Consider the following 24,314-nt stretch of genomic DNA (forward strand, 5'->3'; position numbering starts at 1 on the left):
CTGTTCCACGAAATTCAGTGACCGAAATAGAATTTTAGAATCATTTCGAATCATTAGAGGAGAACCGCCGCGCAGCCACCATTTTGTCTACCCACAATCCCTCAACCGCGTCTCATTTGAAATGACGAATGCCTCGAACTCAGGATAGCTAGCGTTATAATTACTATAACGCTATTTTTTCCTACCAAAAAGCGAATGAAAGCATGAAACTTCCTAAACTATAGCTCACAGACAGCTTTATTAATTGAAATCAGTTTAGACTCAACACAAAGGGAAAGAATTGTTCTTTTTACTGAAAAAAATCATTTCACCAACAATTCAACCTGTCATTAACATTTTTAAAAGTCAAAAGTGTCCATTTTACCCCACTCGCCCCTATCACAAAAAAAGTGAAAAGGGGCCGTTTTACCCCACTCCCCCTAAAAAAATAGCCCCCTAAACCCCCGAATTTCCAATGCCAACCCCCAATAAACCCCCCAAATCAATAAAAAACAAGATCCACCAAGCCCAAGCTACACGTGACATGTACTCGTGGCATCGCCTGGAAAAGTGGGTGTAGATAAGTGGGCGGTGGAGGGAGCGATCCCTCGAGAAAGAGAGGCCAGCACACGAAAACGAAGAAGGGGCGAGGCAGTTGGGTCACACCGTAAGCTAGTGGTGGTGGCGTTCTGAGGCACCTACTCTGTTATGCCTGGTGCAGGTACTTGTTTTCAGTGTATAACAGTAGGTGCCAAGTGTCCAAGTGTGTGCTCGTGATATCCTCGAGTGAATGATACCCCTAGATGTGCTGGTGTCCCCTCACAGGGCCATTCTCCCCCGAATAAACATTATTTTCGTGCAGCGACGTCCGATTACCCCAACCCACCCACGATTACCTGTTCGGCAGTATTTTAATATCGTTGAATCACTCGTCACGACCCATTGGAGAGGGAGTCTGGTCCACCAGCGTCTTCATTATTAATCCCACGATTATGCAGAGGATCTGAACAGCATCTCACCCCCTAAATTGGTGTGCGTTTAACTGCCATGACACAACCTCTCGTGTTATAAATACACGAACACGCGTACTCTCGTGCTAATCCGTGAATTCATACTCCCATTTTTTTTTCTAATTTTTTTTCCGAGTTCTGCGGTGATCGGGGGTCGTGGGGCGAAGGGGATCGAGTGATGTGATTTTCCTGCGGGTGAAGGGGACCTGGTGACATGATTTTTACGTAGAAATTGGGAAAAAGGTGAAGTGGCTGAGGGAGTGGTTGGAGAACATGGGAATATGGGTTTGTGCGTGAAATACGAGATGAAATGGTGTCTGTGGGCTTGCTGGTGGTGTCAGGCTCTCTCCGGGGCCAGTGGCTTTCCGGTAACCTCAGGTGACCCCTCAGGTAGGTCCTCGGTGGGTTTTGGCGTTTTTGGGGTTGCTGATGTGGGATTTTTGCAGGGTTCAGGGCCGATAGCTGGGAGCAGCGCTATGCTGTGGGCTCTCTGGGGGCTGGGGTCCTCATGGTCATCTGCGTGCTCAGCTGCCTCTGCTGCAGGCGACAGCGGAGGGCCTCCAAGGGGTTTCAGGTAGGCGTCGGGGCTCGGGGGGTGAGGGTTTTGGGAATTACTTTTTCTCGCACTCGTGGTTTTACGCTATTCAACTGCTGTACATTTGCTTTCGATTATAGAACTCTGGAGCTGATCAGTCACAGGTAATGGATTTGTTGGAACTGTTTTGAAGTAGACTCTGTTGGGGAGGTTGGGGTAAATGGACACTTTTGACTTTTTTTAAAATATTAGTGACGGGTTGAAATGTTGATGAAATTTCGTAATTTTTTTTTCAATGCAAAGAACAATTCTTTTCCTTTGAGATGAGCCTGAACTGAGCTCTATTGTTACATTTGTTTCCGAGTTATGAATAATTTTTAAAAAGTCTAAAGTGGCCATTTTACCCTGGCCTCCCCTAGACTTGGGGGGACGAGATGAGGAGGTGGGGGTTTGGGGATTGGAGAAGGTGAGGGGCTTTTTGGCTTGGGGAGTGGGGTATCGAGGTGTTGGGTGAAGTATTTGGGAATTGTGCAGAGGGAAAAAGAACTTTTTTCAAGACAAGAAGACATTTTTTAAAGGTTTAAAATGAGAGTTAATTCATTGAAATCGGTTTAGTGAAAGGAATTATTTTCAATCTTCAATAGTGCGAGAGTGGTAGAATGAAATTTGAGGATTCTTCTTTTATTTTTAAGGTTTTTTTAGTTTCGAAACAAGAGTTGATTAATTGAAACCGTTTCGTGTCGCTAGGAGATATTTGAGAAATTCTTATGAGGGCCTTTCCATTGCACGAGATAAGAACAACGAAAATTTTCTTCGTGAACATTTTATCTCCCTTCAATACCGAGACATTCAAAAAACACTGCTCTTAGAGGAAAAATAACTGAATTCGTCATTTCGGGTTTAGTGCACATTTTCCGATAAATGCAAAAGCTATATTTAATTGTTAATGAAATGGATTTTTTTTGCTTGGTGAATACACGTTTTTCTTTCTGTAATGAGCCCAGACAGCTCAATCAATCAATTTATTCCTGAGTTATTAATATTTAAAAAATTGTCGGAAGTATCCTTTTTGCCCCACTTCCTCAAAAAAAGAAAAAACAAAAAAATAATATAAATTAATAAAGCAAGGATTCCTAGCATTATTCGTCACAACAGCATAAACATTCAAATGTTAAAACCATATCCAATTGATGGAATAGAATAATTTTTTTCTCGAAGAATCCACTTCTTTCTCTTTGTAATGAGCCCGAACAGCTCAATCAATCAATTTATTCCTGAGTTATTAATATTAAAAAAATGTCGGAAGTGTCCATTTTGCCCCACTTCCTCACTCCTCATTTTCCCCCACAAAGAAGCTCCTCCGAACATTCACCAAAACCAAAAAAAGGAAAAACAGAAGAAGAATAATATCAACAACTAATAAAACAATGATTTCTGTCATTATTATTCACAACGGAATAAAAATTAACAATATTCCAACTGAATCATCTCTTCCCCAACTTGCGAGCCCCAGACTCCCCGGAGCTGTCACAACCCCCGAAAAACCGGCGCATTAACAAGCCTAACGTCCCCAAACCTTCCAGGAATTCAAGGACGTCTCGGGAGTAGTGAACGAGACGATTCTCTCCCGAGGGCTCTCGACCCTGGAGCTGGAGGTGCCCCGTTCAATCTCCAACAACCGAGTGGAGTTCGAGCCGTTGCCAGTGGACCGTCTGGTCCCCGATGCGCGTCACCCGGGGAAGCCGAAACCGCCCTCGCCCTCGCTCTTCGACCGCGAGTTCTCGGACAACGAGGACGGCCAGATCCCGAACCGCGAGTGGTTCTCCCCGGAGCTGCACATCCCCCGGGAGCGCCTCAAGTACCTCCGGGAGATCGGCAGGGGCTGGTTCGGGAAGGTGGTGGAGGGGACCCAGGACCTCAGCGACACCAGGACCCGAGGAATCGTCGTGAGGATCCTCACGGAGGAGGCGACCGCCAGCGAGAAGGCCTGGTTCCTGGGGGAGGCCCTCCCGTACCTGAAACTCCGCCACAGAAACCTGCTGGAACTCTTCGGAACTTGCCTCGAGACGGACCCCTACCTCCTCCTCTTCGAGTCCTGTCCCACAGGTAAGAATGCAGGGGAAACAAATTACCGGGGGTTCACTGACGTCTTACACGTGCATTAGACGTCACTGATCGCGAATTCAGAGACAGAGCACTCGATTTCAGAGTATTATGTTGCCGAAGACGAGAGACATTCCTATTTTGCATTTTTACCTGAGACTCAGCCCAGGACTCCTCAATTTATTCTAAAAATGAGTGGCTTTAAAAAGGCTTATTGGTTTATGAGGCAACGCTTATGAAGGATTTTATCAAATAAGAAATTTTATTGATTTCACTATAATTGACAATTTTTAGAATTCATAAGAAATTAAACAACTCTATACGATTTTTCAGTCAATTTTTTACAATTCCGAATTGAGATAAATTAAGATTAATTTTCGTGGAGACAGTGCACTCGATTTCAGAGTGATATTTTGCCGAAGACGAGAGACATTCCTATTTTTCATTTTTACCTGAGACTCAGCCCAGGACTCCTCAATTTATTCTAAAAATGAGTGGCTTTAAAAAGGCTTATTGGTTTATGAGGAAACGCTTATGAAGGGTTTTATCAAATAAGAAATTTTATTGATTTCACTATAATTGACAATTTTTAGAATTCATAAGAAATTAAACTACTCTATACGATTTTTCAGTCAATTTTTTATAATTCCAAATTGAGATAAATTTCACCACATTTATATTCTTGATCCTTAGTTCCTTGAGTACTTGGATAGCTCCATTTTACCCCACCCTTCCTCTTACCAAAATCCGAGAAAATCCTAGAAATTAAATGACAGAAAATAAAAAAAAAGATTGAACAAATACACGATGTTCTACAACAAATGATGATAGGAAATAATTACTGAAGATTCCTAGAATTAGTCAGAAGTGGTCAGAAAATAGTAATTCCACCGCTACTTAACTCATGTCAAAAATAACAGTAATTTTCCATTCCTATTCAAGAAGAAATTACAAAAAAATGGAATTAAATGACGAAAAATGACAAAAAAAATTACTGAACACAAAAATGACGGTCAGTTATCAACTAAATACACGACGTTCCCCCACAAATGACGCCAGGAAACAATTACTGTCGATTCCTGGAATTAACGTTCAAAAAGGCAATTTTACCGCTCACTTAACGCACGTAAAAACCTTTAATTTTGAATTTTTATATACCCGTAGGTGACCTAAAGTCCTTCCTACGATCGAACAGAAAGTCTGAGGCCCTCAGCACCGAGAAGATCCCGCTGAGGATGTCCTTAGACATCTCCTCGGCGCTCGGGCACATGCACCAGAATGGCTTCGCCCACACAGACTTGTCCGCCAGGAACTGCCTGGTGTCGCCAAACCTCTCCATCAAACTCGGTGACTACGGGATTGGGGTCGAGAAGTACCCCGAGGACTACTACGTCGTGGGCGACCGGGCCCTCCCCATCAGGTGGTCAGCCCCGGAGAGCCTGGTGTGCACAGACACAACCATCGAGACTCGAGCGATTACCCCGAAGGCCAACCTCTGGAGCTTCGCAATTCTCCTCTACGAGATCGCGAGCTGGGGGGAGCGACCCTACGACTCCCTGGGGGACGAGCAAGTCATCGAGATGATCCTCTCGTTGAACTTCGAGTCCCACCTGAAGCTGGAGGATCTGCAGAGTTCGAAGGGGCTCGTGGAGGCTCTGAAATCCTGCTGGAAGATCAACCCCAACGACAGAGTCGACTTGGAGAAGGTAGAAACAGTAACAGAACGCTTTTATTAAATACCCTGGAGGAAAAATTCCACTGGGGGAGAACAGTTCAGTAGCGAAGTGGTCAAACGGTTTAAGTCGATTTTGACTATTCGTTGGTTTTCAATGAATATCTCGCAATGTAAGGCAGATAGCAAAATTTCTGCTATGACCTTTTTGGTAGAGCACATTGAGAGCTTCAAAAAAGATATATATGGAAATTTCGCTATCTCCCTTAGATTTGGAGATATTCATCGAAAACTCAGCTAAGAGCTAAGTGGACTTGAACCGTTTGACCACTTCACTACTGAATTCTATTGGAGAACTGAGAAAATTCCATAGAAAATTCTATTGGACACCTACTAGTCTTTTTTTCAATAGAAATCTCAAAAGAACAATATTCAGCAGAAAAAATTGGAATATGGATTTGGTTTTTCTGTACAACTCTTCTATAGAAACACCTGGACATGAATTTTTATTTTTTTTTCACTCTATTTTTCTTCCTATTTCATCAGAAAAATCAAACCAAATACTTGCAAAAATTAAAATTCTCATTCCAATAGAAATTGAAATTCTCATTCCAATAGAATAAGTTGCCTAGAACACCGGAATTCCATTGATTTTTTCTAAAACATTCCCACTGAATTTCTATTGTTCAATCTAATTTTCCAATACACTGAGCCAAAAGCTAATCTAAAGTTCAATCGAAATCCATTAGAATAATCTTTCGAATTCCCCAAATATTTCCGCGAAATTCTCTCGCACCCAGTCACCATTACCCCGAAATCGCAGGTGATCGAGGCCCTCCGAGGGAAGGACGCGGTGAACTTCGAGGAGCGCTGGGAGACCCTGCGACCGAACATGAAGGAAACAAGAAGTTGCAGCCTGAAGGAGTTGCGAGCAAGCATGGACTCAGACCTGTGGCAAGGCGTCCCCGAGGAGAAGCCCTCGACGACTCCCCAGGCTCGTTTCAGGCTGGGGCCCGACGAGTCCACGAAAAACCCCGACCTGAGGTCCCAAATAAGCCAGGAGTCCGGGTCTGAAACCGAGGAGGAGAGTTGGCGAGGGCGAGTGGAGCGAGGGGCGTACACAGAGAAAGTCAAGCAGAAGTCCAAATCAATAGCCGATCTCATGGTTCTGGTGCACATCGACGACGACTCCGAGGCCGAGTGGTCCCTGGGGCCCCAGGTGGCTGAAAAGCCGAGGAAGAAGATCAACTCCTCAGGGAGCGTTGGGGACCTGCCCTCGGTGATTGCTGACGAGTTCGACGAAGCCCTGCGAAAACTGCGAGACATAGGCGCCAGTAATGCTGAGAGGGAGCGGGGGAACGAGGAAGTGATCGAAGTGACGATCGAACCGATTCCCAGGGAGCACATGAGGGACTTCAGCTCGACCCCAAAGGCATCCAGAGCCCCTGAGCCCGTCACCGAGTCCACAAACACCTTCGTGGACGTGGAACTCTGGAAAAATGCTTTGGAATTCGAGTTGGAGCGCAAGAACACGGGATTCGAGTCCATCAACTTCGAGGAGATCATCGAATCCGAGAAGATTGAGGCAGTTCCTGACCTGCTGGAGACGTCTCCGTCGGCCCCAGACACCCCCCAGTCCCGGGGGGAGATCTCAGTGGACAACGAGGACTTCTCGAACGGCGAGGACTCCACCCCTGAGGGCAGGAGAAAACCTGGGGATCCTCACGACGAGGAGGACGAGAGGAAGCACCTGAGCACCCCTGATGACGAGAGAAGCTCGGACAGCGGCTTCAGGGACAAGGAGTCATGCGAAGAGGAGGAGAACAACGTCTGCATATTCAACTCTGGGATTCCACACTCGACAACTGAAGAGGAACAGCTCAAGATCCTTTACGAGCTTGATACCATCCTGGATGCCGAGTATTGCGGGGGTTATGAGGAGGAACGACCCTCCAACACCCTCAGGATCAGCCACGAGGACGAGAGCACGGAGAGCATAAGTCAAACCACTGAGAGGGTCAATGGGGCTTTGGTGGAGAGTGTAGATAGTGTAATTACTGTAGATAAAGAGGTAGATAATTGTACAAATGTTCGGCAGGAGGAGCCCAGTGGGTCCAATCCTTCGGGGTCAAGGGGCAGTGAGCAGGACGAGCATGAAGGTGAGCAGACATTGGCGTAATATTTAAAAGATCGGGAAGTTGATGACGTTTTATTTTTTATTACATGTAAAAGCAGTTGGGGTATATTTGTTGTTTATTATCAGGAGTTTTGTTCAACAAGTCTTACATTTTTGAATTATTAGATGATCAATTGATTCTAATTTCGAATTCATTTTTCAGTCAGGGATTGACCTTGAAAGATTGATTGCTTCGTTAATTGTCAATTGACTATTTAGATTATTCGTCATATTGGTAATTATTTTTTAATGACACGTACAACAAATTTTGTGGGAAAACTCTGCAGGCTGTTTTTACGTTTTTTTAAATAGAAAATGCTCATATTTTCCAAGTTTTTTTGGTTGTCGAAACATTTTTACAGAAACTTTGATAAAATTTGAATAGAAATCCAATAAAATTTTTGAGTGAATTCGTTAGGTTTTCTTAAATCATTTTAGGAAAAAACTTTTCTCAATATTTCTCTAAGAATATAATGTCAATGTCATTGACATTATAGTGACATTGACATTATGTTTAAATAACGTCTTAATTTTGATTATGCGTCATATTAGTAATTATTTTTTAATGACACGTACAACAAATTTTCTGGTAAAACTCTGCAGCCCATTTTTGCATTTTTTTTTACTTAAAAATGCTCCTATTTTCCAAGTGTTTTGGTTGATTTTTTTAATGAAAAAAAAAACTTTTTCAAGTTTTCTGCACTCGAGTGGAAAATTCATGTCGAGAAATTTTGACAGAAACTTTGATAAAATTTGAATAGAAATCCAATAGAATTTGGCAATGAATTCGTTAGGTTTTCTCAAATTATTTTAAGAAAAAACTTTTCTTAATATTTCTAAAATAATAATTACTGTCGATTCTCAAAGGTGAGGATGATGACAGTTCGACGATGTCACTACGCAGTGACAACTCCTATGTTTCCTTCAACCTGGACGAGGAGTTCGTGGCTGCGATCAGGAATGAGCTCAGGGAGAAGCTCCCGCGGGCTCAGTTGGCAGTGGTGGAGTCCCAGGAGCTGAGGGACGACGAGGAGCCATCGGTGAACAGTGTTCAAGACACTGACACCCCCTCCTGGGGGTCCAATGAGGAGCAGGAGAGCTCTGGCCCTGGGAACATTGACATTGCCATTAGGTACAATATCTATGGGACTCCGTTGAGCCCCATCCTGGAGGAGAGGGAGAGTGCGGTGACTTCAGAGTCCTTTGCGTCGAGGGAGGACTCCAGGGAGGCCTCTGAGGCCTCCAGGCTCTCGCTCTCTGAGGACGTTATCGTCGTGGATACCAGGACGAATAAAGTTGTCCTGGTGGAGGGAAACGAGAGGAAGAACCCTGAGGAGGATCGAGACACTTGTGGGGACATCTCCGACGACGAGAGCATGGATTACGTGGCTAATGTGGGCCAGAAGTCCCAGGTGAGAGCGCAAAATTAGCGTCGTCCTTGGTGTGTGTTGAGTCAGTGGTTAAATTACTATTTTCCATTTTTTTTTCATTTTCTGTTGTTTAAGGATATTCCGTACTTTGGCTATTTTTTCTCCATTTGACGTCAAGTTTACAATGATCTAAGTTTACGGACATTTTATATTAAGTTTATTATTTAAACCTATCAGATCTGAATTGGATCTCGATACTGAATCGTTAGAACACATTTTTGAAAATAGAAAAGAATAGAAAGTTTAGTTTGGAGGAAAATTAGTGAAATAATCCAAAAAATAAAATTTTTTTATAAGCAATCAATTTAACGTAACGTATCGAATTCATTCACATTTAGATTTTCACCATAAATTGATCTCATACCTAAAAAATAAGATTTCCAAAAGTTTAAACAATGTCAATTATTTATTTGCAAATAACGAATGGTTAAAAAAATAATTCCAGGCAAAATGGAATTTTTGTGACTTTGAATTTATAATGTAATTTAATTCCCATTCCTCTAATTTTTCAATTGACTATGAATTGAATAATTGACAATATAGAATTCTCAATTTACAGTTGATCAAATAATTCGGAATTTACATACCTACTTGATGATTAATTTAATAATTAAAAAATCGTCGAGTAATATAAGCCAACCGACTAATCCAATATTTAACTTAATTAAAAATTAATGATAACTCCGATGTTTACCGTAAAATACCTGTAAATTGATCGGTTATATTTCCGCTGCATCCCCAGTCCCAGACGAGGAGCAGAACCTCCAGTGGTGCTCCCCTGCCCAGTCCCGAGGAGGAGTCCAAGTGGCAGGCGCAGTTTCCCATTCCTCTGCAGCTCCAGGACGACCTCATGTCGACGAGTTTCAGCACTGAGCATGAGTGGGACAGCCAGGATGAGGACGAGGAGGGCGGGGGGGAGGAGAGGGCTGAGGTCGAGGACGAGGAGAACAGTTCGAGTTCGGGGGAGTTCGTGTGGAAGAGGTACAGCGAGGAGAGCTGCAGGGAGGATGTCACTCCCACGAGCCACGACGTGGGAAAAATCGAGGAGGAGGACGAGGAAGAGGAGGAGGAGTTCACGCCTTCTGCCTGGGACGCGACCCTGGCCCCTCACAGATCGGCACTGAGGTCTCCGGAGAAGAATGTGAAGAGTGGGGTAAGTTTCTGGGTGTTTTGGTGGCTCTTTGGACTTTGTTGTGAGGAGGTATTACGTAAGTCTCAGGAGTTTTGTGTTTTTTCTTGCTCCCAGGATGAACTGGTAAATTATGAATTACATTTTGATGTTTGAATGCTTGTGTTGGGGGTGGGGCTTGAGTTTCTGGGGCCGAGGAAGCTTGTGGGGGTCAGGAGTCAGAGATTGACGTGGGGATTTGCCGGGATTCATTGGGTTTGTGCATGCAATTCGAGAAAAAATTCTATTGGATTTTTATTTGAATTTTACTGGAAATTTCTCTGCAGAAAATGCCCTATAGAAATTTTTAGTTGAGACATTTTCAATTGGAATTCTTCGACGTGAATTCTCTTTCCAACTCTATTTCTCTCCTTTTTAAAAAAAAATCAAGGGAACAAACTTGAAAAATTTGAGCCGGGGAATTTGTACAGAAAATATCTCATCAGAATGTGCTTCATATAAAAATCGAATCAATGGTTTATGAATTATTTATACAAAACGGTCGCACGTTCAAAAAATTGAAAATTTTCAAATTTTTTAGAAAATTTTAGAAAACGATTTTTATTTTTTTTAATATTTTAAAAATGTTTCCTAATGAAATCAAGTATCAAATGGCTTTATGTCAGAGCACAATTCAACTACAAACCGAAAAAAAAATCCTCAAGTATTTCAACAATCGTTTCTCCATTTTTCCCCGAAAAAGCTCTCCCTCTTATCTCATCTCGAAAAATCTGACCAAATTACACCGAAACATGCATTAAAACTCTCACTCTTAAAATCCCCATTCAATTTCCTGTTCTCACCCCCAAAGGTGTTGCCCCCGACTAAACTCATCGTAAATTTCCAGGACCAGAAGAAGAACGTGTGGTTCAAGAAGCAGCGTTACCACTGCGTCTACGAGTACCCAAAGGAGACGCACACCTCGGACTTCCCGAGCCCAGCAGCGACCACCTGGGAGCCCACGACGTACGCCGACTGGGAGGAGATGATGGACGAGCCCCGCCTCGACGTCTACCCCATGGACTACGACGAGTCTAACCACCTGGGTGACGACGAGTTCTTCGTCAGCAGTGGTAATAGACCCTTCCAATTTCAAGCTGGGGACGGAAAGTACGTGAGTCAATTTTTCCCAGGGGCGAACGTTGGCCTGACACCTGACGACGACGCCACTGGACCCAGTGACAATCACCAGGTGCAGTTGGGAGAGCTGCGACACACCCGTGACAAATTGAAGCTCAATCTGCCGATGAATCAGGAGAACAATTCACTGGCCCATTTGCTGCACGACGAAAGAGAGATGGAGGAGCGATCGAACGACGAGAGTGAAGAGAGGATGGAGAGAAAGGAGAACAGCTCGGAGTCGTCCCTCTCCAAGGACGATCAGTCCATCAGATCAGTCCTGCGATCCCCAGAATTGTCGGAGAGAAGAATAGTTGAGGACGAGAGTGCAGACGAAGTGAGTGAACTCGAAGCCTCTAAGACTGAAAACCCGAGCCATACCAAATCGTCCGGGAGACCACTAGTAATATCGACTAAAGAGGAAACTGATGCTAAAGTTGATGGTGATGTTGAGGAGAATGAAGAGAATGATCAGAGGAGTCAGACTCCACGTCGGGGTGAGGGGGGAAAGCCCTCCAACATCGATGGCATCGAGACGTGCGGTGTGATCAAGGAACCTGGGGAGAACGATAATCCGGCCTGAAACGTCCATGTTTAATTTACATTGTAAATTTCAACCGTCCGGGGTGATCTTGGAGGGGAACTAGATTTATTTCGAGGAGGGGAATGGCATATGTCAAAAATGATAACACGTGTGAACAAGTGGATAGAGTAATTCTATTGGAATTCCGTTCGTTTTTGATAACTTTTTAATAGGACAAAGTCTAGACTCGACTTATTCACTATAAGTTTTATTTCTCATGACAAAATTCAACGGAAAACTTGAGCAATTGCATAATTTTCGATAAAAGTAGGGAAAAACTCTAATAGACTTTCAATTCTTGTCGAAAAATGAGAACAGCGCGTATTTAAAAAGTCGATAGAACAGTTCGATTGGAATTCTTCTCGTTTTTGATAAATTTTTCTAGACATAAAAACATCTATTGTTTTTTTCTGTTAAAAATATTTTAGCAATTATTTAAAATTGCCTAATTTTCAATCAAAGGGTAAAAAATATTACCCCAATAGACTTCCAATAGAATTCCCCAAGAATTCCAAAAGAAATTTTCTATTGATTTTTTACATGCATAAAGACAGAAAACTTTCTAGAGAGCTCAATTGGCCAAAGTCCGTCCGAAAGAACTCCTTCGCAAAGAGAATAAAAATTAAACTTCATTTCTTTCTCTTGTAAATATCCACCGAGTACACGTTCATTAATCAAGTACTCTCTTAATTTTATTTAAATCTTCAGATTGTGATAATCTGGAGGTCTTTACCGAATGTAAATATGTATTAATTTACTCGTAGATGCACCAACTGTCGTGCCTAAACATTGAATTATCCTCAGTTTCATTTCAATTCGTAGTAAATCAATCGTTATTTTATCGTTGAGCATATTAACATAGGTATTAATAATTTTGTTTTAACATTTAGTGACATAATCTGAAAGGGGTAATTTTCAAAGGTACTTTTTAATTGTTATTTGCTAGCGCCAAAACAGCTCTCTATTCGTCGAAACGTGTATTTATTAATTTCTCGAGTGAAGTGAGAAAATTAACGAGAAAAAATGATGGGGGAATATCATTTGAGCAAGTTAGCCTGTGATAATGGAAACTACGAGATAATTTTTCTTTTCTATTTGGAAATGGATCTGTGATTGATGATAAAATGGATGGAATACGATCACTGATTACTTTTTTATGTATTTACCTGAAATTTTCAATTAGATTAAAACGAGAATATGGTATTGACAATTTCAACGCACACTTTTACGTAAATTTTGTTTTTAGGAATAGGGTACACCGATTATATTGCACGAGTGAAAGAGTATTTTTTATCTCATTCTGTCGATGTAACGAATGAATACCAAAAAAAGGGGAATTAATTGGAAAGAAAAATGAGTTTTCTTACGTATTTTCTAATTGAAGAGTATTGCAATATTAATTTTACCCCATAAACTCGATATTTCGCTCATTACATTGTTGATAAAGAATGACTAAAGCATTTTATTTATAAAAATAGAAGACAACATGCTCGATAAGTTGATTTTACAGTTTCAATTAATGAAATCTCGAGGAAAATCGAGTAAACATAAGTTCTTTACAATTCAAAAGTTAAATCAAAGGTCCAGTAAACTGACTGAATGCTCTCAAAGGCAAAATATAACGACAATGAGAGGGAGGGGAAGTCACCAAATGATAGCAATTGTTATCGCTATACATTAGCAAATGTAGATGCTCGGCTTTTCCGGCTGTCGTCATTCAAGAGAACACCCAGATGCACCATCGCTACAATTTGTAGGATATTACAATGAATAGAGGACGATTAATATATTGCTATACACGTGTTGTTTATTTTATATATCCTATTTGTTATATTATTGCAGTTTTAATCGTACATTCATCATCCATAATCCCTTTGTTATTGCTGACTTCAGTTTTTGGAGTATTTTACATCCTGTTTCTCAATTATACTATTGTTTCCAGGAGACATTTTCTGTGGGAATTGCTCGACATGAATTTTCCAAGTTTTTATTGATTTATTTTTCTTCTTCTTTCATAAAAAAATAAAATAAAATAAAAAACTTCTGTAGACATCTTAATAGAATAAATTGTATAGAAATATCGAATTCTATTCGTTTTTCCTAGAGAATATTTTCTGCTGAATTTTCTGATTGTTCTTCGTTGATTTTATTAAAAAATTCCACAATTTATCTGCTCGTTTTTTTAAAATAAATGTTCAGTGCAAAAGATTTTACAGAAAAAATTCATGGAATTCGATTTTTCTATACAACTTTTTCTATTTAGATATTTTCGACAGAAATGCCTCAACCCTAAATTTTCAAGCTTGGAAAATTAATTAATTAATTCCTATAGAAAAAGTTTGATGATTTTTTTTACAAAATTGTTTCCATTGGGAATTTTAATTAAAAATACGCAGTGCAACTATGGAATTAAATTAATACAAATGACTAATAAAATTATCAATAACATTTTTTCCTCAGTGTCAATAAATGGACGAAAATTCAATTTTCTAATTATTTTTTTTAATATTTACACAACTATCTTCGTAAAAAAATATACACTGCTAGTCTGTGCTCCGATACTTTCATTTTAGGTAACACTAGAGCTCTCAGTTCTGCCATATGATAACAAGTCCCTGGTGGTCCCCAGTGGCGAGGTACGACTCGTCATAGTTGAAAGCAATTGAGAGAATTGGAGCGGAATGCCCATGTAGTCTGTTCACCTGGGCGGCTTTGCCCTCGCGAGCAGTGTCCAACAGGTGAACAGAGCCGTCTTCTGAACCACTGGCTATCAGGCACGCGCCCATCTGAGGGCAGAATGTCGACCTCACGAGATACTGCCTTTGAAAAAAACAATACACGCTTTTTATTTTTATCTGGCATCTGGAGGTCGAGAGCCTCGCACTGTAGAGTATGAATAATTGTGAAAATGTATTGTTGAGTGAGAAATTGATGGAATTCTCAAAAAAAAAGGATTTTATCCCTCAAAAATTGAGTTCAGTAACTTCGTTTTTCCGAATTTCAAACTTTTGATAACAAATTGACAAAAAACGATTTAAGTATTAATATTCTTTCATTGTTATATGCAGAGATGCGTGAGTTTAGAAAAAATCTCAATTGAAGGGGTCAATTCAATGGATTCATAATTTTTATTTTATTTATTATTCTAAAATTGAAGACGAGAAACTCTAAAAATTGACGTCCAACAATATTCATTTTAAAAAAATCCCAGCATCCATTGGACTTTCCCAGAAAAATGAAAGCTCATTTGTTATTTCATCTGCAATATTTTAAAAAATGTGGAAAAATCCATAATTGTCATTATAAATCGAAAAAAAAATCACTCACTGATGTTTAACAGGATACTTCCTCCAGACAAATTGACAAAAAACGAGTTAATTGTTAATATTCTTTCATTGTTATATGCAGAGATGAATGAGTTCAGAAAAATTCTCAATTGAAGAGGTCAATTCAGTAGATTTATGATTTTTACTTAATTTATTATTCTAAAATTGAAGACGAGAAACTCTAAAAATTGATGTCCAACAATATTCATTTAAAAAAAATCTCAGCATTCATTGGGCTTTCCCAGAAAAATGAAAGCTCATTTGTTTCTTCATCTGCAATATTTAAAAAAATGTGGAAAAATCCATAATTGTCATTATAAATCGAAAAAAAAATCACTCACTGATGTTTAACAGGATACTTCCTCCAGACACTGAGAGACCCCTGAGCATCCCCAATCCTGTAAACGGAGACTGCATTGCAGGCGCTGCTGACGAGAACACTGGGCCAGGGGGACTCCCTGGAGAGCCAGGGTCTCCAAGACAGACTGGTGACAGCTCCCCCGAGGCCCTCGATCCTCCTGAGCTTGGAGAGTCTCCCAGAGGCGGGCTCCAGACGAAGACTGGTGATGGTTCCCCTGTCGTTTCCAGTCCAGATTAAAGAGCCTCCACTCTCCTCGCACGTCAACGAGAGCACTTTCCCCCCGATCTTTGTCGTTCCCCCTCTGGGGTAAATCCCGGTGGAGACGTTGAGTATCTGCAGGAGTCCCTGTCCATTCCCAGTGATGACGAGGTTGTTGTTAGCTGGGACGAAGGCACAGCAGAGTACCTCAGACCTAGGGATGCAATTAATAATTAATTGTTAATGATTAATCATTAATAATGATAAATAATTGATAATTAAGTATTATTATTAATTATTAATCATCAATTAATCATTAATGATCAACAAATTTATTACAGTTCCAAATTGAAATTATTTTCATCACATTTATATTCCTGATTTTTACTTAATTGAGGACTTGAATAATTCCATTTTACTTCACTCTCCCTCTTCCCAAATTCTGAGAAAATCCTTGAAATGAAATGACAGCATGTGTGAAATTAAATAAAGAAATGAAATGAAATAATAGAAAAACTTGGTGAATTCGTTAGAAAAATCTATTGGGATTGTATTAAAATTCTAAGGAATTCTCGTTAGAATTCTATTTGTTTTTTGCGCTGATTCTATGAGATAATTGATAGGAAAATGTAAACAGACTTCGATTTTTCTACATGAATATTCTCTTGGAATTTTTTCCATAAGAATACTTGGCCATGATTTTCCAAGTTTTTTTCACTCGGATTCTGCAATGCAAGACAAAGCAAAATGTAGCCAAAAAAATTAGAAAATCCGTACCCAATAGTTTTAATTAATAGAAAAAATCTCAAGAGAAAAATTCAAACCGAAATCTATTGATTTGTTCAATAAATAGAATTTTAACGAGAATTACATTATATTAATCCGATAAAATTTTTCATCTCCGATTTTTATTCTTTGCTATTTTGTCCATACATTCTATCAAAATGTGAGGATAAAAATTGAATTGATGGGTATTCTTTCACTATTTGAAAAAATATCAATTTTTATTTTCTCGCGAATCGATCATCATCCCAACAAAAAGTATCAATACTCTCTTTATTATTCATCATAAACATCTCTTCATTTGAAAATGAGAAAAACTGTTCCCCCAATTTGCATACTACAATGGGAAGAATCCAATAAATTTAATGTAATCTAACCGCAAAGAAAAATTGGAAAGAAAGCAATAAAATAAATTAGTATAATATAATACAGTCTAGTTCTCCATAATTTGAATAGAATTTCTAGGGAATTCCAACAGAATGTTCTCCCGAATTCGCAAACATTTTTTCTATTGATTTTTCTATTATTCTATTGAATTTTGTCATACGTGTCGGTTCAGACGTCTCCAGAAGCTTCTAAACCTCAATTTTCTCAAAACTCGAAAACAACAGTAATTTTCAATTCCCAATTGCTACCTGAATTGATCGGCGACGACCCTGAGGCAGTTGGGGGTGGCATCCCCGTGGACTCCCCAGAGCCGAACAGTGGCATCCAGACTCGTGGAGACGATGAGATCGTTGCTGATGCTCCAGTCAATGCCAGTCACCCCCTTCCTGTGGCCCTCGAGCTTGGCCACCACCCTGGGGGGCATATCTGTGACACTGCAGATGGATATCGTCCCATCGAAAGACGCGCAGCACAACTTCGATCGGTCGTTGTTGGCGAATTTCAACGCTGTGACCCCAGCAATGTGTTGATCGAAGACGTGGTGTACCCCGGCGAACGCGAAGCTCTCGGCAGTGGATTTTTTGCTGAACCTGGGATGGACCGACCTGTCCTCGAGGACGCCGTCGACGGAGGCGCGCGAGCCGAGGCCGTTGTACTCGGATATCGTTCCGTAGCGGAGTTTCAGGAGCTCGGAGCGCAGTTTCACGTACGTGGGGCGCGGGGAGGGACTCTTGGACTCCTTGTCCCGGAGGAGTTGCGACCTCCGGCGGATGTAGAGCATCCCGAAGGCCGGCTGAGCGCCGTTGCGACGAGTGTTGTATTTGGCGTCCAGGGCGAACACCTGCTGCGGCCACTGGGGAAGCATCTTCGAGGGGAGGGCTGCAGTCATCGCCACTGGACTCAGGAGAAGTGCGCATTTACACCGAATTGTTTATTCGAAAATTGTCTGTTTGAAAATTTGGGTTTCTTCGGTGGTAATTGAGGGGTAAGTGAAGGCCACCGTTTCCCTGGAATTTTCAAACAAATTTCCTGCGCAAAGTCATTAATATTTTTGGCATCTAAAGCACATTGATCTTCATCGTCGCCTCCTGGAGATTAATGTACTTTGATTTGTCAATATATTGATAACTTGCAGCAGATTTGCTCGAAAATTGATACTTGATACCACCCTGGTAACACAGTCCGATTATTTCTGACTGGGTGATAAAAAAGGAATCGGCGTTAATGATGTTTCTGTCTTTGCCTGTTAAATTCCGATTGACTGGTAGGTAGAGTTTGGAGTTTGAGAAAATTATGAGAATTAATAGGATCAGGGGTATGTGTAAATAACATTTATTGCTCATTTAAATATTTATATGCGTAATATGAGATCTATCAACCACTTTTTCGGAAAGTAATCGGACGATAACGGCCACATACCCTTGTTCCCATTAATTTTCATAATTTTCTCAAACTCCAAACTCTACCTGTCAGCCAATCGGAATTCAACGGGCAAAGACAGAAACATCATTAACGCAGATTCATTTTTTATCACCCGGTCGGAAATAATCGGACTGTTTTACCAGGGCAACCTCCCCTATTTATCAAAATGAAAATGTTTTATTATCGTAAAATAAATAATTCATTGTCCCTCCTCTTAATTGGGCTGTACATCCCAATGCGTTTAATATTGGGAGTCGATTGTAAAGATTGTAAAATCAGAGAGAGTCAAGTTTGAGTGCAATCCCGACTAAACAATGATTTCTACTCAAACTTACAAAATAGTCGGAGGAAACCTTTGGTCTGTCGTCGTTATTCCAGAAGTCGTGTGGAGCTAGGGCTGCTGGTGTCTTCAGTTCATAGTCGAAGGTCATGCTGAAGATTGCTGACATGACTTCAAGACCTGCAATTGATAATTCCATCGTTTATTAACGAATATCTCATTAGAATTGTTACATTCGAACTAGAAATGTTGAAATCTTGAGAATTAATTTGATCCTTAGATGAGAGTGAGAATGGCTAACCTTGAAGACATTCTCATGATGAAAATGAGGAAATTCTGACTCACCCCTCAACAATAAATCAATTCCATCTTCGTCTTTCTCTCATTGCATTAATCATTAATCAACTAATACGACAGTTTTCTCCCCCTTCAGGTTTTGCTGTATTGACATACGGACGAAGTGTCTTGCCCCTTTTCGGCTTACCGACGACTGTACTCAAGTCAACTGAACATGAGTCATGTCACAGAATAGATAATGTAAACCATCAAATTAGACACACGCATAAATTACGACGGAAAATTTTGCAATGTACCAGTATAATTGTGGACATGGAAAAGGACTACAAGTATTTTGTGACATGAGAAATGATGAGAGAATAAATTGGAGTGCAATAATTGGGCGCGAAACTGAGTGGGAATTCAAATTGACTCCACACCATTAATTTTACATTGTTTACTATACAGAAATGAACCATGTGAAAAGGACCGCTCTCAATCATCGGGACTCTGATGAAACTGTTGATATTATTTTCTGAACACGGAATGCAATATTAGATATTATGTACGGAGGGATTCTATTGAAAATAAAAGGGGCAAGAAAATTATACACAATGGTAATGTGCTGTTAATTTTCCCCACATGAAAGTTGAAATTATCCACGCATAACTTGGGCACATGTTAAATGTACTCAATTGTTTATTTTTCATCACATCTCACTACATTCTTTTGCACCGATAACTAAGATGGTATTCAATTTTCTAAAGGGAGTATGTAAATAGTGGAATTTCCTGCCCGAAGGTTAACCGTCGAAATTTTCCAACAACACATTCCAAAACTGGAATCCGATTATTGGAAGGTATTTATCAAGTTTGCTCAATAAAAGAAAGGATTGCCAACAGCGAGTGCAGAGGTAATAAAATTTTAGCGATTCTATACTGACCGTTCAAGTTGGAAGATAATGGGAACGCGAAAAATGTGCATGATAGCTCGTTGCTATGTGCATATCTTAGTAAATATTGAATAAATTAAATTAATAACTGCATAAGTGGGAAGCGGATTGGTGATTTATATAGTGTAACTAAGGACACTCCGTCTAAGTGGCCGCATTTCTTATTAGTTGATGGAAAATCAGTTGAGGGTAGTGGAAGGGTATAGTAGACACTTCTTGTGTCGTGTCTAAATACTTGATACTTGATTGATACTTGAACTTGATAACTCTCGTTGTTTTTATGAGGTTATCGGGCGCGACTTGGCTGATACGCTACCGCGTATCTCGATATTGTGCCCCAAGGACAGAAAGTCATGCTTTCCCCGCCGGAGGTGCACATGCTATTTTTTAACACGCCTGCAAAGAATAGCTACTTTCATCTCAGGTCCGAAAAAACATTTCTGACGAGTGGGAGATTTGCAGAAGGCGAAGCCGAAGAATGCAATCACACGAATCAGAATAGTATATTTGGTCACTAGGCCGAAATAGTATATTTTCCACCAAGGGAGGAAAATAAAGGAGTCGTGCCCACGGGTAGAATTACCACCCGAGCCGAAAACGAGGGTAGTAAGCACGTGGGTAAGGGTCCTTTATTTTACATCCCGCGGTAAGAACGTTATTTTTCGTCACGGCGTAGGCGGAAAGTCAGATTTTCCCTCCGCGAAGCGAAATACAATTTCATACAATTTTCGATCGAATGCGCAATGTTATTCTATAAATTTTTTGCGCGCACGATGAATTTGATTTTGATTATGCGGAAATTTAGCAGAAGATAGAAGAATGGAAAACACTAAATTACCAAATATTAGTCTTTATTTCATGATTTTTATGATTATTATCTGAATCTTGATACATTAATTATTACAAAATATTATTTCACTTCTAAAAGGTATTCAAAATTAGATTGATAAATTTACAATAAATGGCAATATATATGATTATTTGGCTAATTCTCAACCTCAACTCCAGTATTGAGGGCAGTGCAGCTTTACTATTGATCTTGCAATGTCCACATTACCTGTGAATAGCACATTATTGAGAGCTAGAAACTGCGATTTTCTATGGAATACCGAATTCATCTGATAGGAGATGAAAATAGCATAACAAAATATCTTATTTACCTTTCTGCAATTCAATGTAGAGTGCCAGCATAATTACGTGTATTGGTATATCACAGTCGGGCCCTTTTGATACCCAAACTTCTTTAAGTGTTTCACTGGATTTATCTAGTTCGCCTCTGGTGGCATAAGCCACTGCTAAATTGTAACGAAGTATCGCTTTTGCTGTCACAAGGCTGGTGGGAAACCATTCTAAAATGTTTATATTATTGATTGAAAAATTATGGATAGCCTTTTTAAAGCTTGTTATGGAAAATATGAGATATGGAAAAAATTGATAAGAATAAATTACTTTTTGTATTAATAAGCTTCTCTTGAGTCTTATCTCTATCCAACGCATCTGGAACAGGTATGGATGTATTTAAATCCTCAAAATTTTCTATTTTGAGATGATCAATAGCTTCGTTAATTTTATCCATTAGAATGAGACACTCAGCAGCGTAAAGATTTCCCAGCATTCTATACGCTCCTGGGATTTTTTCGATGGCTAAAAGAGATTTTGAATGTTCTAATGCAGCGATGTAGTCTCCTAGACATAACGAGACATATGCGGAAGCTCCAAGGATCGCGATTTTCAGGTTTGAAGATTCAACTGCGGTTACTTTCGAAGTTACAGGTATTATAGGAGCTGCTGCTGGAGGATTGCCTGAAAAATAATATCCAGTGTGATAAATGGGATCATTTTCTCTGTCGGACAGAGAAATTCGGCAGTGTTTGAATCTATCTGAGGCGGATGTTCGTATTTGTTCGAATTCGTCATATATGAGGAACAAATATGAACCTACGTCTGAGACAGATCAGATGAAGCATTGTTGGAAGACCAATGTCCGATCAAGAGCATGAAAGCGACAAAGATCCCAATAACTATTTCAAATTTTGGTGGCATTTCCGAATAGAAGCATTGCAATCCTTCGATTTTCACATTCTCTAATTTTTATTGTAAATGATGTAGAATGGTCTGAAACGTAAAAATACGAAGTTTGGCAACCGTGTCTGTATATGACTACGTCCACCGCCACCTTCCCGGTGGTCAATTTTTAGAAAATTGAGTAATTAAGTGACTAAAATAATTTTAAAAAATCTGAAATTTTATTAGATTGTAGGTCTTAATCAGGACTAGCTCTACGTGCAAAATTTCAGCTCGATCGAGCTAATAGTTTTTGAGAAAAAGCGATTCATTTTTTAATCGTTTTCCGTAAATATCTTCAAAACTAGCGGACCGATTTTAATTTTTTTTCAAAATATTCGTTTCGACGCCTTCTATCCAAATCAATCAAAACATATATATCCGTTCATACAAAGTTTTCGAGATATTCCCGTTTTTCCGTCTTTTCATAAAAAACTTTGTAAACACTCTAGCTTGTGCAAAAATGGGGATATCAACTTGAAATTTGGACAGAAAATATATATACCCGCTCATACGAAGTATTTGAAACATTGGAATTTGAATTTGAATTGTGTTTTAATTAATTCATTTCAAGTACCTAGAATATGACCAGGCGATGCTAGAGACACAATTGCTGATTGTAGACCGGATGTTACCGCTGAACTGACCGATGGATTAGGTGGTGATGGTATACTGAAAGTTCGTGTCGATTGTTCTTCTTCTGGCAGAGTAAAGAGTGCATTTTTCAGACATAACATTCCGAATTCCAGTGTTGGCTGTGGAATTGCGTAAGATAGATTCTCGACATGATATTGCGTGTCTTTACTTAATGCTGAAGCTAGAATGATTTTTCTATGTGCTCCAGTACCAACGACTTTTTGCACCATGTCCTCTCGTCTCTTGGGAATGTCGAAATCTACTTCATTCGAAGGTTTATGGCAGTATATGCAGCACTCTGCTAATTTCAACCACAGGGATGGGCTGTTGTGGAGTTTTTGTGCTGCTTCAGTAAAACAATCAAAAGCTTTTGTTGCTTGTTCCGCTTGGAGTAATGACACACCCAGACTGAACATCAATTCGTAATGCCGATCACCGCCTAAAGTATATAAAGGTTGAGATGACATAGGATCCGTCTCTTTTACCCGAACACTTTCTACAGCTTTCTTATTTTCTTCCAAGGCTTTTTGAAAATAAAATGCTGCTAAATTGGGTTTCCCGTTGGCATAATTTATACAAGCCACATTGTTGTAATACAAAACGGCTGCTGATTCTCCGCAAATTCTATGGATTGAAAAAAGCATAATATATAAGGGTATTCGCGTACGAAAAAATTTAGTAAAACACCTAGCGTATTTGTTGCGAAGAAAAATATCGAATAGACACTATTTTATAGAAAACATCGGTAGAAATTGATCTTTCTATATAATTTATTGTACTGAGGTATTTTCTATAGAAATCCTTTTGACCTAGTCGTCAAAAAATTAGAAATTAAAAAATAATCACGTTAATTAACGGTCACGTTTCCTTGGTCACTCCCCCAACGCCGGGAAGCCGCTACGGAGCCGAACTGACGGAGGCTAAACTATGTGGCTTTCTGTTCTGAGGATACCCATTGTCGTCACCTTGGAGAAAAATCTCTTCAGGATCAAGAGTACGACAACGAGGACGGGGGTAGGAGAGCCACAATTAGGGATTGCCTGACGATGAGGACACCCTATGACGGCGCGGTTGGGGTCGCGGACCGAAATCTCGTGGAGGGTCACCTGCGATTCCGCGAATTCCTCGGGATCTACACGTGGTGTAGGGAGAAGATCCTAACTTATCGGATTCGATAGGCGAAAATAATCGATCCCACCCGAAAGGATCTTCGTGCCGCGAGCCAGACAATGCCTTGCGGGAGTCGTTCAGCGAACGTGATTGAGACCGGTCATCGGCAGGGCTGCTGAAAGTTCAGCATTGTTGAATCTTCTTAAAGTTAAAGAATTATCAATCTTGTCATAATTAATCGGTTTATCGAATTAGAGTCAGTTTACTGGATCATCGTCGGGGAAATCAGACAGGTCAGAGCTGAATGAGCAATAAAAATTACAGTCGAGTTCTTTATATTCAAATTTATAATGAATTATCAATTAATTCGAGACTACTCCTTCTCAAACTCGTGAAGCCGACCTTGAACTTCCAATGGAATTATTTTTTTGCCAATTGTGTTACTCACATTCAGATTGCATAATTTCTTTATTTGGAAATACATTGATTTTCCCCAAAAATTAAGTACTGTTTGATTGATTTGGTGCCGACTAACGAACGTAAGGGGTTTCGTTCCCCTTCACCCTTGAGTGATTGCTTCTGAGCAGGGTTGGAGTTTATTAGTTCTCCGAGGAAAATTATTCTAACAAAAAATAAATAATTGGCGCCCATCTGGCAGAATTAGCAGTTAAGAGAATTTATTGGATGGGAAAAAGTCCGTCATCAAAAAGTTGCCCCACTCCTCAATTCGCCCCCCCCCCCCCC

At 40.1% G+C, this 24,314-nt stretch overlaps 3 protein-coding genes across 8 annotated transcripts in view; 1 reads left to right on the plus strand and 2 right to left on the minus strand.

Moving 5' to 3' along the window:
* Positions 1 to 639: 639 nt before the first annotated feature.
* On the plus strand, positions 640 to 13,570 carry LOC107036496. Of its 5 annotated transcripts, none has more exons than XM_015254497.1 (10): positions 640 to 1,379; positions 1,436 to 1,563; positions 1,665 to 1,688; positions 3,108 to 3,630; positions 4,792 to 5,333; positions 6,123 to 7,458; positions 8,343 to 8,887; positions 9,648 to 10,160; positions 10,921 to 11,146; positions 11,207 to 13,570. In XM_015254497.1, exons 1-10 carry the CDS (start codon positions 1,271 to 1,273, stop codon positions 11,773 to 11,775), a joined length of 4,515 nt encoding a protein of 1,504 aa, XP_015109983.1. In that variant the 5' UTR covers positions 640 to 1,270; the 3' UTR covers positions 11,776 to 13,570. The 5 variants fall into 5 exon arrangements, with proteins under 5 accessions (XP_015109983.1, XP_015109984.1, XP_015109985.1 ...); XM_015254498.1 differs by having other exon boundaries at positions 9,648 to 10,058; positions 10,125 to 10,160; positions 10,921 to 13,570; XM_015254499.1 differs by having other exon boundaries at positions 9,648 to 10,058; positions 10,152 to 10,160; positions 10,921 to 13,570.
* LOC107036498 (WD repeat-containing protein 13) lies at positions 13,563 to 19,159 on the minus strand. The gene is made up of 5 exons (XM_015254502.2): positions 18,878 to 19,159; positions 18,588 to 18,712; positions 17,079 to 17,724; positions 15,443 to 15,874; positions 13,563 to 14,595 (listed from the first exon to the last, which is right to left on the minus strand). The coding sequence occupies exons 3-5, from the start codon at positions 17,717 to 17,719 to the stop codon at positions 14,364 to 14,366; spliced, it is 1,305 nt and encodes a 434-aa protein (XP_015109988.1). The 5' UTR covers positions 17,720 to 17,724; positions 18,588 to 18,712; positions 18,878 to 19,159; the 3' UTR covers positions 13,563 to 14,363.
* A 1,456-nt stretch (positions 19,160 to 20,615) lies between these two features.
* Positions 20,616 to 24,314, minus strand: part of LOC107036545 (CCR4-NOT transcription complex subunit 10) — a 7,883-nt gene continuing 4,184 nt past the window's right edge. For both annotated transcript variants that reach the window (XM_015254576.1, XM_015254575.1), the window contains exons 5-8: positions 22,402 to 23,084; positions 21,210 to 21,563; positions 20,921 to 21,109; positions 20,616 to 20,817 (exon numbers count right to left, since the gene is read on the minus strand). In XM_015254576.1, coding sequence (XP_015110062.1) covers positions 20,759 to 20,817; positions 20,921 to 21,109; positions 21,210 to 21,563; positions 22,402 to 23,084 — 1,285 coding nt within the window. In that variant the 3' untranslated portion in view covers positions 20,616 to 20,758. The remainder of the gene's footprint in view (positions 20,818 to 20,920; positions 21,110 to 21,209; positions 21,564 to 22,401; positions 23,085 to 24,314) is intronic.

The sequence above is a fragment of the Diachasma alloeum genome, unplaced genomic scaffold (genome assembly GCF_001412515.2).
Source record: "Diachasma alloeum isolate Michigan unplaced genomic scaffold, Dall2.0 Dall_scaffold_00209, whole genome shotgun sequence".
NCBI classification, from domain to species: Eukaryota; Metazoa; Arthropoda; class Insecta; order Hymenoptera; family Braconidae; genus Diachasma; species Diachasma alloeum.